At 38.7% G+C, this 13,638-nt stretch overlaps 1 protein-coding gene across 1 annotated transcript in view; it reads right to left on the bottom strand.

The window, feature by feature from the left end:
* The window catches only part of COL14A1 (collagen, type XIV, alpha 1), a 114,330-nt gene that overhangs the window by 15,274 nt on the left and 85,418 nt on the right, over positions 1-13,638 (bottom strand). The window contains exons 36-39 of the mRNA XM_010188114.1: positions 9,999-10,052; positions 9,501-9,596; positions 8,858-8,911; positions 7,627-7,680 (exon numbers count right to left, since the gene is read on the bottom strand). Of these exons, the coding sequence (XP_010186416.1) occupies positions 7,627-7,680; positions 8,858-8,911; positions 9,501-9,596; positions 9,999-10,052 (258 nt within the window). The remainder of the gene's footprint in view (positions 1-7,626; positions 7,681-8,857; positions 8,912-9,500; positions 9,597-9,998; positions 10,053-13,638) is intronic.

A 13,638-nucleotide genomic window follows, 5' to 3' on the forward strand; every position in this document is an offset into this window, starting at 1 on the left:
TAATGCTCATGTGGCTCACATTACAAACGTGCTTCAGAGCTTCCAGAAACGAAAGCCAAAAACTAAAGATGACTTGGAAACTGGAAAGCAAGCAAATCATAGAAAAAAGACTGACCAGATGTAGAAGAAAATATACTATTAATAAAGTGTTCTTCAAATTAACCAATATGCTCATTCTGTATCCACAAGCTATAAAGCATAGGTTTCTGAAGGGGCTGGTAATAAGTCAATTCTTTAACTGTTACACAGCCTAAAAAGGAGAAATAAGATCTTATCTCTTGCTCAAGACCAGAATATGGAGGTGAGAGTAGAAGGAAAGAGAAGGTTTGAAAGTATTTATGCTGACACACACAGTAAAGAACATTCTAGGCTTCAGTATCTCACAGATCTTCAGAGAAAAAAAAATCACATTATTTTGTTTTGTACTGATTTTCTGAAACTTTATTTCTGAAACAGTTTTAGTAATGAATATAGTATGAACTACTACTTTTATGCCTTACATAATTTGGAAACTATGACTCAAACCTGCTATAATATGGCATGAAAAAACTGGTTGGGGAATATTATCGGCCATGTACCTGGAAAGGTTTTTTTAGAATTCCACCAGGAGAGTGTTTTAATGATAAAATAAGCCACATAGTCAACTCATATTATGTCATCTATGCATCCTTAGTCTTGATAAGGAAATCCTTTCCTATTGCACACTGTAGCCAGATGGTTCCTGACGCTTGAAGGACTAAAGCAGGTCTACTAGCATGGTAAGAATTAAAGCAAATGTAACAGCTGAGTGGCACTGAAATAAAGATATCAGTAGTGTCTCTATCACAGTAGTTTTAAGACACATACAGAGAAAAGATTGGAAGCCAACTCAATTAAATAAATTTGCAATGGGAAGTGCATTCAGTCTTCAAAATTGGTGCTTCAAAAATTCGAACTAGACCTGTTTGTGTAACAGTCAGAATGTCAGGAAGACTGATACCTCCGTATTTCACATTTTAAAGCAAAGATTTAAAATCTGCATTTATTTTTGATCACTCCTAAAGCAGGATGAAAAATGGTTGGACCCTCTTAAGGACTTATTTTAACTAAGAGGGAAATAGAGACTTTCCACAGACTTCTAGGACCTAGTGTGGATTCACACAAACTTCCAAAGAAAAACAACGCTGTATGTCCTTCCCTTCTCCGATTCAAGTTGAAGAGTAGAACTAACAGCACTATCAGAACTAACACATTTTCTTTGAGTATGTTTCACTGTTTCCTTCTTCCAAGCAGTGTTCTTACTCTTGGCTGCTCAAAAATCATCTCCTGTCTATTCTCCTAGGATTCATTTCTCCTGGCGTTGTGTCTGTATCATTTGGCCATAAAAAATCGCCTCCTACTGTATTTGTTAGATGGGAAAATTCCTATTTATAAATGAAGTCAAAGAGGTCTGGTTAGAGAAAGAGTATGATAATATCTGTTCTCTCATGCAGGTGAAAGACCAAAGATATTTGTTTGTGCCAGGTGATGTTACTCAGAGCATCCAATGGCCAGAACAGATCTGATACTTATTCTGACCTTATGAGTAGTGAGCAGAGGAGATTAATATGTACCAGGAAATTAGCAGGAAGACTGGGAATGTATTTCTTCTGGCTCTTTCTCCCATTATTTTTGGTCTGTGTAATGTAAAAGAAAATAGAGCACTGGGAAGTTGTATTCAGAGCATGGAAACCTTAAGGGTGTTATTCGCTCTCCCATTTATTGAAGTCTCCTCCTTTCTTAACCACCTCCAGAACGCCTGGGGAAACTGCACAGCACAACGGCGCTTTCTCCCTGATGCAGACCCATCCAGGACAGCAATGGCTCTGTACAGAACTTGTGTGACCTCGTCTAGGTGATCCTGCTCTGACAAGGGGGGGTGGACTGGGTGATCTGTTGAGGTCCCTTCCAACTCCAGATATTCTGTGATTCTTTGAGAACTACTCAATCTCCTCCATGGAGATGCACGTCCAAGAGCAGGAAGGGACAGATTCTGATGTGTGACCTCAGATGTATTTAATTTTCGAAGGTTAAATTAAATTGGGGCATATTTTGTCAATGGCATGAAAAACAGTTATAGAGAAACAGTGTAGCTATAACAGATTTTTTTATAAGGGATTTTATTTCCCAGAATATAAATGGCATCACCATTGGAGGCACCACCTAAATCTCTGCAAAATCTGAAGCCTGCTGAAGTCAGTGGAGACTGCTGCTGACTTCACTAGAAACTCTTTAGCTTTCGGGAGCCTGGAACTTGAGGTATTTGTGGAGAGGTGATATTTCAAGTAGGACTAGACACTGGCAAAACCTCAACTACAGCTGCAGAGCCCAGGCTTGAAGGATTTTTCATGCACAGCCTTTAAATGTGTCTAAAGAAACCCTGCGGCCTGGGACCCATGTCTGCCTCATCCTTTCATTTTTCTCGTTCCAATAAAAAATTTAAAAATGGATGTTCCTTATTTCAAGATAAACCATAGCAACCATCAGAGAAATATTACTAAACACTATCTCAGTGTATTAATCTGAGGTGTAGCTTGCAAAAGATCTTGCACCAACTTGAGCTATTTTAAATTAAAGCTAACCCAGAAAAAGAGCAGAATTGTTGTTGGTTTTTAAAAAACATTGCTTAGAACACGCAGCCTTTATTTAATCAAAATAGGCTAGTTTTGTCTTAACACACAATAATGCTGGCTTTGCATTTCTTCTCTTACTTGTGAAACTACTAGGGCCGTCTACAAGCTGATAGTCAGAAATTACTTTACTATTAATACTTTTACTTAAAACTTACATTTCTTGCATATCTTTTGTTAATCAGTCATATTTCTCCTGTGATACTTGCAGTGTGCTATTAAGATTAACATCTGGAAGATAAAACTCCCTCCTTTCCTTGTGCTTCTGTATACCTTCAACTATGGCTTTGCTTGAAAATTCAACAAGTCCTTAGAGAAAAACATGTGGCACAGCTCACATCAACATACATAACTGCATTTCTGTGGCTCTGTGAAAAAGAACCGGGGGTCCCTCAGGGACACGAGGTTGAATGTGAGCCATCAGCCTGCCCCCGCAGCAATGACAGCCAACCACAGTCTGGCTGCAGGAGCACAGCCAGCAGGTCCAGGGAAGTGCTCCTTTGCCTCTACTGAGAGACTTTAAGATGACTTCTGCTGTGCTGTGTCCAGTTTTGGTATCCCCAGTACAGGAAAGACTGACATACTGGAGCAGGCCCAGTGGAGGGCCACCAAGCTGCTCAGGGTTTGGAGCACAGGTCATATGAAGAAAGGGTGAAAGAAGTGGCTTTGCTCTGCTTGGCAAGATTATTGCTGCCTAAACTACCTGAGCAGAGGAAAAAGAGATGTAACCACTCTTCTCAGAGGTGCACAGCAATGGGGCAAGAGGCAACAGACACAAGTGGAAAAAGGGGAAATTATGATTAGATGTTACCAAAAAAAATGTTATAATGAAGGTGGTCAAATAAATACTGTCCCTGATTGCTCTGGGATATTGTGGAATCTTCATACTTGGAGGTCTTCAAGACTTGATTTAACATGGATCTGAGCAACCTGATCTGATCAGAACTGTTCTGAGCAGAGTGTTAGACGAGAGATTACCTCAGAAGGTCCATTCTAACATTAATTTTGTCATTTAAACTGGAAATGGCTTCTGATCTATGCTAGTTCCTGAATAATGTGCTAGAAGAGTTGTAATCGGCCCAGCCCAACACTGCCAAGAGGAATGACAAGCATTAGACTGCATAGGTCACTAGCCAATGCTCAAAAACATGTTCTGGCAATATCTAATTTACTAGTCCAGACACAGGCTTTGTGTTTCACAGCTGGTCTCTTTGCCCTCCTGCTCTGAGAGTAAGCTAAACAGGAACAATTAGGAGCTAAAGAAATGTTTAAGAGACTGAATCATTCTCTATCAGTTAAGGATATTTTGCTGCAGACCAGTGTCTCCACGCAGGATAAGGAAGGTTGATGCTTCTGGACTCCAGTGTAGCTGCCGCAGCTAAGCAAGAGAAACCAGTTATCTGACAGTTCAACGCTATGGTGCCAGCCCTAGCAGACATGCAGGGAAGCACATGCATCAGAGCTTCCTCCAGAACTTTTAACCTGCTAAGTAACAACCATGCCTTTTTGCCAAGGAGAAGCTTGGCCAGGAGAAGACACTCCTGAGGAAACCACAAGGTGACAGTGAGCAGTGACACCACCACAGGCACAGGAGATACAAACTTAGCATTCAGAAAAATGGAGATCCCTCCCTATGTTGTGTCATCAAGCAGAGCATGCTTGCTGCTCAGGATGATACATTGGGCCTCTCTTATTGCAGCTGTGCAGATCTGTCCTCTCAGGTGGCCTGCGCTTCACAAGAAAGAACGGAGATGGCTGTTGTGGCCTGACCTTGGATAGTAGCCACAGAGATAGGGGAAAGGGAAGACTTTTCCTCCCCTCTATGTATATGTCTCAACAAGGGTCAGCCGCAGTATTTATCCAAACTTTACACTCTTGGCTGAAAGAGATGAACCAAAGCACAAATCTAATTACTGCCTACGTACTCACCAAGAAGCAGGGTGTTGGCTTTGATTCTCCTGCATATGCAATTCAAGATATATCTTTCAACATGATATGCTTGGGAGAGTTGGTGAAGGAACACAATCTGATATTTTTAATAACACCTCGCTATACTGCCAGCTACAGATATAGGACAGTAAGAGAGGACACCAAACAATCACAGCCCTAGCCATAACATAAAAAGAAACCATTTTCTATTTCATAAAATCTTTTATGACACACTTTTGTGACTGGAAGCTGATGAGAGGGGAGGGGGCTGTTCTAGTGTGGAGTCTGAAATGTAGATTCAAATCAGTTTCCAGACAGGTTTTAAAATATTATCATGGATATTCAGAAAGTTTGCTTTATTATCAGACAACACATTTTTACTGTTATTCAACCTCCACACAGTATTTTTATCCCATCCCACTTTTTTCACAGTGAGGGAACTTCATTATGAAAATGATCTTTGTATGAATTCACACAACTGTCAGAGGATATGCTCTGTTTCTTAATGAGGTACTAAAAACTATGAAAAACAAATAAGCCAGAGACTAACAAGCAGAAGTTCAGAAATACAAAAAGAACCTTTATAGACTAATTGTTGAATTGAAGCGTTAAGAGGAAAAGAAAATTTCGCAGGTGATTTCAACATTAAAAATGGAACTGATGAACTCTAGAAAACAAAACAAAAAGAAAGGAAAAAGAAATGCAAAAGTGAAGTATTCAAACAGCAACTGGAAGGAAAAAATCGCCATTCCGGAACTTCTTGAGTCGAATGTCACATTATCCCCAGCTCAGCAAAGCTCTCAGAAATCTCCCAATAAATATCAATTCCACACTTACCGCCCATTAAAATCAGTGTGATTTAGCCATCTGCTTAAGTACTTTACAGCACTGATACCACTATAATTAAAATATTTCAATCAACAATAAATACTAAGAAGGAAATTACAGCTAAGCTAAGAATAACACAGAAAATTTCAGTTCTAGTAGTAAAACAACTGCAAAACAATTTGGCATCTTGGCTAACAGGAGAAATCCCAACCAAGGGAACATTAAACAAAAAAGGCAATTTACTTCTTGGGAATTTTCCCCTTTGCTGTTGCTGCAGTTATGTCCTTTAGAACAATGTCCTTCTGCAGTGCTCAGCCTTCAAAGAGACTGCGGTGAACTCATTGGTTTGAATCTTCAACTATTAAAAGCAATTTTACGTTGTCATAACTTCCCAGGAATCAAATGAGTTACAACACTATGGAATTAGTATACCATCATTATTTGTTGCCATAGAGATAATTGCTGCTGGACAACACTTCACAAGGGTCACACAGAGCCAGTAAGAGCCTAACAGACCTAATTTCTGAGATCTAGGCTATTTATCCAGCTTCTTTGATTAACACCAGAAGAAAGTGAATACGTGAACCAAGCATGATTACCTTATCTGTAAAAACGGGCAATTTATGTAATTGCTCTGCTTTATTATAGATGACACTGGGGTCTTCTACAGCATAAGCCCTGCATGACCTTTCCAGGCTGCACCAGTCTTCACCCTGAGCTTTTCTCAGAAATGCCATATCTCTGCAGCAATCTGCAGGCTTCCACATGGGAGAACGAGATCAGCCCTGAGCTGCTGGCTGACATCAAGATGTAGCTGAGGGCCTCCACTGCTCAATGTAAAGTTAGCTACAAAATAAAGTAAAAACACAGAGTTCTCTCCTCTCTGAACTGCAGAATGCTCCCCATCCTTCGTGATCAGGAAGAGGAGGCACATACCACTCACAGGTACAGCGTCTAGCACCAAGCCACCTCAACCTGGCTATGACCAAGATTAGACAGCATGATGGCAAAAGTCCCTGTGTCCATCAGGCTCCGGGTCTTTATCAACCTGGAGATGAACGGGTGACTGCAAGCTTAGAGTGTAGGGGGGAAAAATTCCAGTACAGTCAAAAAGAAGTCATTAAAGACATGCAAAAATGAGCTTCCATACAGAAGAAGGCATCATAATATTATAAAGTAGGAAAAGGAATATATTTATCTTCATATTTCACCATGACTTAATTAAAAATTAGAATGCTATTCATCTGATGATAATGTTGTCTAAATCTTTATCTTAATAAAATTACTATCTATGCATTGCCCAAATTCTACAGTAACTTCAGTGGAATTACTTTGATACATAAAAATATGCTAATGCTTACATTTGTAATAGTAAGCTAAGATACACATTTTGCTATAAAGATTTGTTTTTTTAACAAGGTCTCAGGTGAATGCCAGAAATCCAAAGAAGGTCCAGATTTCTCTAATGTTCAAGTTACAATAACAAATCCAAAAAAAGGATAATGAATATTTAAATCTTGTTGAATTGAAACTGAAAAGTCATATTTAATAATTAACTTCTGCTGACAGTAACCTAATATTATGCTAACAATAGTTTTCCAGTGCCTGTCTAAAAATGAAACAAAAGTCATCCCAAGGAGACAGGGAGGAGGACTTATAAGTTTAACAGTACCCATGAATATGAAGACTTTTTTACCAATTTCTAGACAAACTGTAAGTATCTTCATTTATTCCACCAGAAGCAGAATAAAATTGACTAAATTTTTATATTATTCTTCACCTTTTTCTTATGTCAGCCATTTCTACAGGTATTGTTTTACATTCAATATTAAATTCCCTTGTGGTTATCTCTGTTATTCATTAATTAGCTGGAAAGCAAATTTAGATCATTGCATTGGATTGCATGGTAATTATGTACCATTTATCCACCATTTAATTTTAAACATAAGCAAATGAACTAATTGGCAGTGCTGGACACTAATGACATCTACTCGCATCATATGCATTAAACACAAACACAGCACATGGCTCCTCATTACTCGCCCAGTATTTTCCAACCCTGATCTAGCAGATGGAAGGATGCTCCATGCTGAGAGATATGGGTCTCCAGAAATGACAGAATCCAAGTGACATAACTATGATAAATCAACCACGCTGGGAAACATGTCCATTATGGAATGAAAAGTCTTAAAACAAATAAAACATGTTCATTTTGCCTTACCCTTTGACCTTGAGCTCCATCTCTTCCAGGTGAACCTGATGCTCCTGGGACACCCTAAGCATTATAAAGGGAGGGGAGATGATGAGATCAGGTTAACAGAATCCAACTAAATCCAACTTTCCAGTGAAACTCTATGGCTTGTTTTTGGATAAATGGAACTAGGGAGGTCAGTAATAGGTTGGGCTGTAGAAGAGATTCAGTGAAGACGGTATTAGTGTGAAATGAGAGATGGTTGAACATACATTGTTAAAATGCACAGGCTTCATATACCCCCTCACTATAATCCTCTCTTAAGAACACGGACAATTTTGTCAAGTCTGGCTTCCTGTGCTACTAAGCTGAAAATTGCTTGATTTCCTGCATCATTCCGGTGTTGTGTCAGTGACTCCACTGCAAGACATCCATACCTTAATCTAAAATACAACTGCTATTTCTCTCTCTTATTGCTAAAATAGAGGCTGTTACCATATTGTTTGAAGGCAGTACAGCAATATCAACGGGTTCCCTGTTGTTCACATGAAATGTCACTTTATGGCTCGTGAAGGCTGCAGAGCAGCAGTTAAGGACCTTTACTGCAGTGGTCCAGAAGGTTAACAAAACTGATTTTTGAGGAAAGGTTGTATGAGTTTACTATCCTTAACACATCTGAACAAGAGAGGGGAATCTGGTAACAACCGACAAACACTGGAGGGATATAATCAGCAGAAGAGGAGCATCTGAAAAGGGAATAGTAAATGATCCTGGAAAGCGGCAATAAATTGGAATGCACTCTCCAGACTAAATAGCAGACACCAAAATGAGTAAGATTCCCTGAATACTACAGCTTTTCAAGATACTGATCTTGTGAAAGATGGCATCAAAAAGATTGAGTGCCTGATCTATCCTCCTAGATAATTCCAGGAGGAATTTAATGGGTTTAAAGTAAAAACAAGCGAATGCAAATTATTCACAGTGTAAGCAGAAATCTAAGAGCAGGTAGTTTCTGAGTCTACAGAAACTTAATTTCAGTATTTAATGAGGTCAAGAGAACAATTGGTTCTTCAGGCCCTCAATGATTTGGTCACTGCACACCAGCATACCCCAGATTCCTGATCCTAAATGTCCATTCAAATTCACCCCAACAACAGACTTCTCAGCAGTTTTGAATAAGTGCCCTGAATTCACAATGGCATCAATTCAACATTCAAACTTAGTTATTAAGTTGCAGGTTAAACAATAACTTAGGAAATACCTGCAGGCCAGGAAAACCAAGATCTCCCTTCTCACCCTTTTCACCTGGTGGACCCTGCAAATTAAGAATCACACATAGTAAACCAAATACATGGTTACTTCCCTATTTTTAATAGTTCCCTTCATCTCCTTTAGAAAAAAACAACCAAGCAACCAATAAGAAAACAGACTATTTTTCTGGCTCAAAGCAAACCTACAGACTCTGTTTGCAAAACTGTAAATGAAGAATTTACAAAAGATAGAAAATAAAGAAAATAAAACTAATTTTAAAAGACTTCAGAATTAACCTGACAAAACTATAGCTATTAAGTTACGAAAAAGGTAAACATTTTCTTTTATCCTTCAAGGAATCTGTCTTCAGCCCTCAGAAATATTTCCTATAATGATGAAACCACTGGATTTCTATGGAAACTAGATGTGTTTCTAGAGTACATATGCATGACAAATACATACTTTTCTAGATAATAAACTAATTTTAAATACATTTTATGCAGAAACACAATTTCTCTACCCATCTGTGATTTCATCTCAAATAATGAAATTCAGGTTCTGATCAGCACACCAAAAGGTATTTTGGTCTAGTTTAAGATACATGGTGCTCAAAACATCACAGGAAAGAACACTATTGATTTTGTAAGTCTCACTGGAAGCCCTTGAATAGAAAGTCCACTGGGTCCTTGTGGTCCTGGAGGTCCTTGCGGTCCAGGAACACCAATTTCACCTCGAGGTCCATCTGGTCCCTAAAGTAGCACAGGACATAAGTTAAACTCTTATCATATGGACAAAGGCAGCTTCTGTTTGAAGAATTAAATACCAATAGACTCAAAAACATCTGAAATATGAGTTAACATTTGATTGAGCAGTTAGGGTTCAATTTAAAACTGTCTGGTTCCTTTATAAATACAACAAAAAATATTTATGCTGTGACAGCAGCATTCTGAATTTTTTGTCTTTTATCAAGGAACGAACAGGACAAGCAATTGTTATGAAAAGAGACACACCAAACGCCAATGGCATTTCACTATGCTTTTCCCTCGGCGACATCAGAGACAATCTGGAATTCATTTCAAGGTCTACATGCAGCAGAGAGAAACCAAGAACCTGTGCATCTGACAACCGTGAAGTGCTGTACAACAAAGTACCTTTGGGCCTGGATCGCCACGATGACCTTTGGCGCCTCTGACACCTGGACCACCCTGTGAAGCACAAGCACAGGACTTGCTGGAAACCAAAACTCTCCAATAAACAGTAATGAAATCCAGAGAAGCCCAACCAGTTTTTTCTTACTTCTGAATCAGTGTTTGGGAATCAGTGAATATCCTGTCCATATCCTTCCACTGGAGTAATTAAACTGAGAACATATCTAAGTGTGGCCATACACAGGAACAGATTTAAACACAGATGTGACTACTTTCTAGAGCCAAGAATGCACACGGCGTAAGCATCAAAATAACACTAAAAACTACAGCAGGGATGGAAATGTATACATGTGGTCATGGGTTCTCTTCCAGTTGCTGAAACCTCCTGCATATCTGTCTGTTCTCACCAAAATCACCACATTGTTAAAGGCTGAGTTTCCATTGACTCAGGAATACTTTTCAGCAAGGACAATTCTAGGATCTACTAGACTTACCATGGCTTAATTTAGAGCTACTCTTAAGTAAAACATTTTTTTGCCCATTTTTCTCTTTTCTGATTTCTTCAGCAGTGCCTACATCTGTTAATCATTTATTAACCAACTGTTGCCTTTTTTATTAGTATCGTCTGAGACACTGGAGCTGCACATATCTATGGATGGCTGCCATGAACGTGTTTTGCATATACATACTGCATGTGCTTTGTCCTCTAGGACAGCATAAATAAAGAGGGGTTTTTTTCAGATTAATTTCCCTCCTCCCCTACCTGATTATATTGCTTAATCTCTTGGGATATGAGCTTTACAGGGATTCTGCCCCTCACTGTAATGAAAAAGGACCTTGTACAGCTAGGCATCATAAATGAATAGTGCTCTTTAGAGGCTACAATAAGTACTTCTAAAAATAACAGCAGTTACATTAAAGATAATAAAAATAGAAAATATTCTTATCAGATTAAATGCATATCTATGAGACTTCAAACAGGAATGCAAATAACAGAAGCATTTGGAAGTACCCAGAGCACTTTTGCTCTTCAATGAAGGTATCATGATACAGCCTTCATATGTGTGATCACAGAGCAGTTTCCTACGCCATGTCCCAGCTCCTTCAGTCTTCTCACTCCCATCCCACAGCTCTATAGCCATGACCCACACCATCACGGTCAGCTCTGACCCTAAAATCGCCTCCCACGCTCTCCACAGAGCTCTGTTCCAGTTGCCAGTTCCCAAATTCTCGATCCTCAAATTTCTGCATTCCAGTCCACTAGCTCCCTCTGCCCTTTCTCCTGCCTCTGTCTCTGCCTTTCCCCTACCTCTCTCTCAGATTAAAAATTCCTATGCAAATACTCAGCAAAATAGCCACAACTTTTAACATAAACAAAGTCACAGTTTTCTCTCATCTTGTTCTTAAAAACAGATTACATTTTTACTGAGTAAGAATATATACTTAAAAATAGCCTGATGCTGAGCCATTAAATCATATGCTTTAAGATTCACAGTGACTTTGGTACACTTATCCATGTTTTGAACCCAGTAACCTTTGCTTGGTAAAAGCACAAGTTCCAGAAAAGTATTGATTTAAGAAAAAAACGCCACAAGGGCCTCCGTCATTTTTCTCATAAACTTGTTTTGGTGGTTATTCCCCAGCACTACTAAGCTTGTGTGACCAATTTCAAATTTTTTCATTTCTTTGGCTTCTAACTTCTGGCCAAGAACTCCTCTCATGCCTTTTTCTCTTATTTTAAATAACTTCTTAATAGCCAGTGCTTTCTACCAGAAACAGTTCTTAATCAACTGTTATCAAGACACCTCCTTATTTCTTTTTAATAGTTAAAACCTATGAAGCACTGAAAGCTTTTCATTGCAATTAAACTTCTCCAGCCCTCCAACATTTTTGTCTCTTTCCTCACCTTCTCCATTTCTGCAGCACTCCTTTCCAAGTGCAGGCATCAGGTTTGTGTGCTATCTCACTTTTACTTTGCATGGGGAACTTCAGACAGCATGACCAAATTCTGGCAAAGATTGAGTCATAAAAACCGCATCCCATAATGAAATCTGCCAGATAATCTTAACTCTAAATGATAGTTTGTCTTACCCAAAATGACACACTTGCTAAAAGAGCTTAAAAAATATTTTCAGAGATACTATACCACACAAATGGAAGCCTTTTATTTGGAGTCTTTTTAGCCTAATGACTAAAAGTGGCTACTTGGTAGAATCCTGATCCCTTAAACAAAAAAATCCTTGGCTCAGAGAAAAGTCACATGACATTTTAATGACCTGGAGCGGTATTGACCAGACACAGCACATGTGACTTTCTGACTTTTGGTTGGCACAGAGATGAACGCTGACTTTATTCTTCTGCTTTGCTTTTTCCTAGGCCTCTTCCTTTTTTCCAGAGCTACACCATCTAACTGTCTGGCAAAAAAGCACTACTCATAAGAGGCTGAGTTCCAGAATCATACACTCCCCTGCCTAGGCAGTGATTTTGCTGCTTGACTTTAAGCCTCTTGCATGGCACTATGCTACTAAAAATATTGTTAATCCTAAATGTAATGAATAGAAGTATGTTATATTACTGCTGGGTTAAGCTTTAGCTATTCCTGATCCGTATATGTTTTGAATTATAGTACCACACATCCTTCCAGTCAAATAATTTTTAAACATTTTTCATTTGACTGTGAAATGTGGTCAAACTACTCAATTTCAGTTGCAGTTTTCTGTGAATTACCCCATTGTCTTTTTCACAGAACACAAATTGGACTCATACATAAAGAAATTAAAACCTTAATCCATACTTGATTTATAACCTTCATTTAAATAGGAGATGAGAGTAATTTTTTTCTTGTTCAGATACAGCTCTTCAGAGAGTTTTCTCCTGAGTTCCTTTCCAAGTTTCTGTACCAGAGCCTGAAGACCAGCTCTTGTACAAAGACTAATCTCCAAGTTGCTAAGACAAATGTCTGCTAGGGTCTATTACGTGAATGTCTTCTATGCAAGTTAATTTTGTTGTTGAATATGTATCTCATGTAATTTGTGTACTTTAACCTTTTCAGAAATTTATTTTCCTTCGCGTTCATCTTTGGCTCTTTCTCTTCAAAACATGCTCTTGGAGCATCCAGGACACAGTAGGAACAGAGAAACACACAGTATAAACTTGTTCACAAGAGGACCTCATCTCAAGCTAAGTTACCAATCAGCCCTAAGACGCCAATCAGGGTTATCAATCTAGTTGTAAAAGAAAAAAATACAAGACCATTCTATAAACATCCCAGTTTGGATTCTCATTAAACCAAAGCAATAAAGACCACTGCAAACAGAGTATACATTTTTTCTAAACTGTTAAAAATCAGCCTTAGGATGTGAGACTGAGTTACCTAACTTTAGTGACCCATATCTTAGTTGTCTGCTCTGATACATTATCCGAATTCTTCCCTAAGCCAGTAAAGAGAAAGAAGATTTATTCCATCTTTCTAAGATACTACACTGAGATGGAAGGAAAGTTAAATAATTGTCTTCTAGAAGAGACTATCTAGTTCCACTGGTAATGCAAGGAACTTAGATATACACTAACTTAACATTTACACAGTGAACACTTGGATGAGTGCTGTCAAAGTAGCACCACGAAGCATAGGCAAAAGTTGTGA

This window comes from Mesitornis unicolor, unplaced genomic scaffold (assembly GCF_000695765.1).
Source record: "Mesitornis unicolor isolate BGI_N332 unplaced genomic scaffold, ASM69576v1 scaffold767, whole genome shotgun sequence".
Taxonomy (NCBI): Eukaryota; Metazoa; Chordata; class Aves; order Mesitornithiformes; family Mesitornithidae; genus Mesitornis; species Mesitornis unicolor.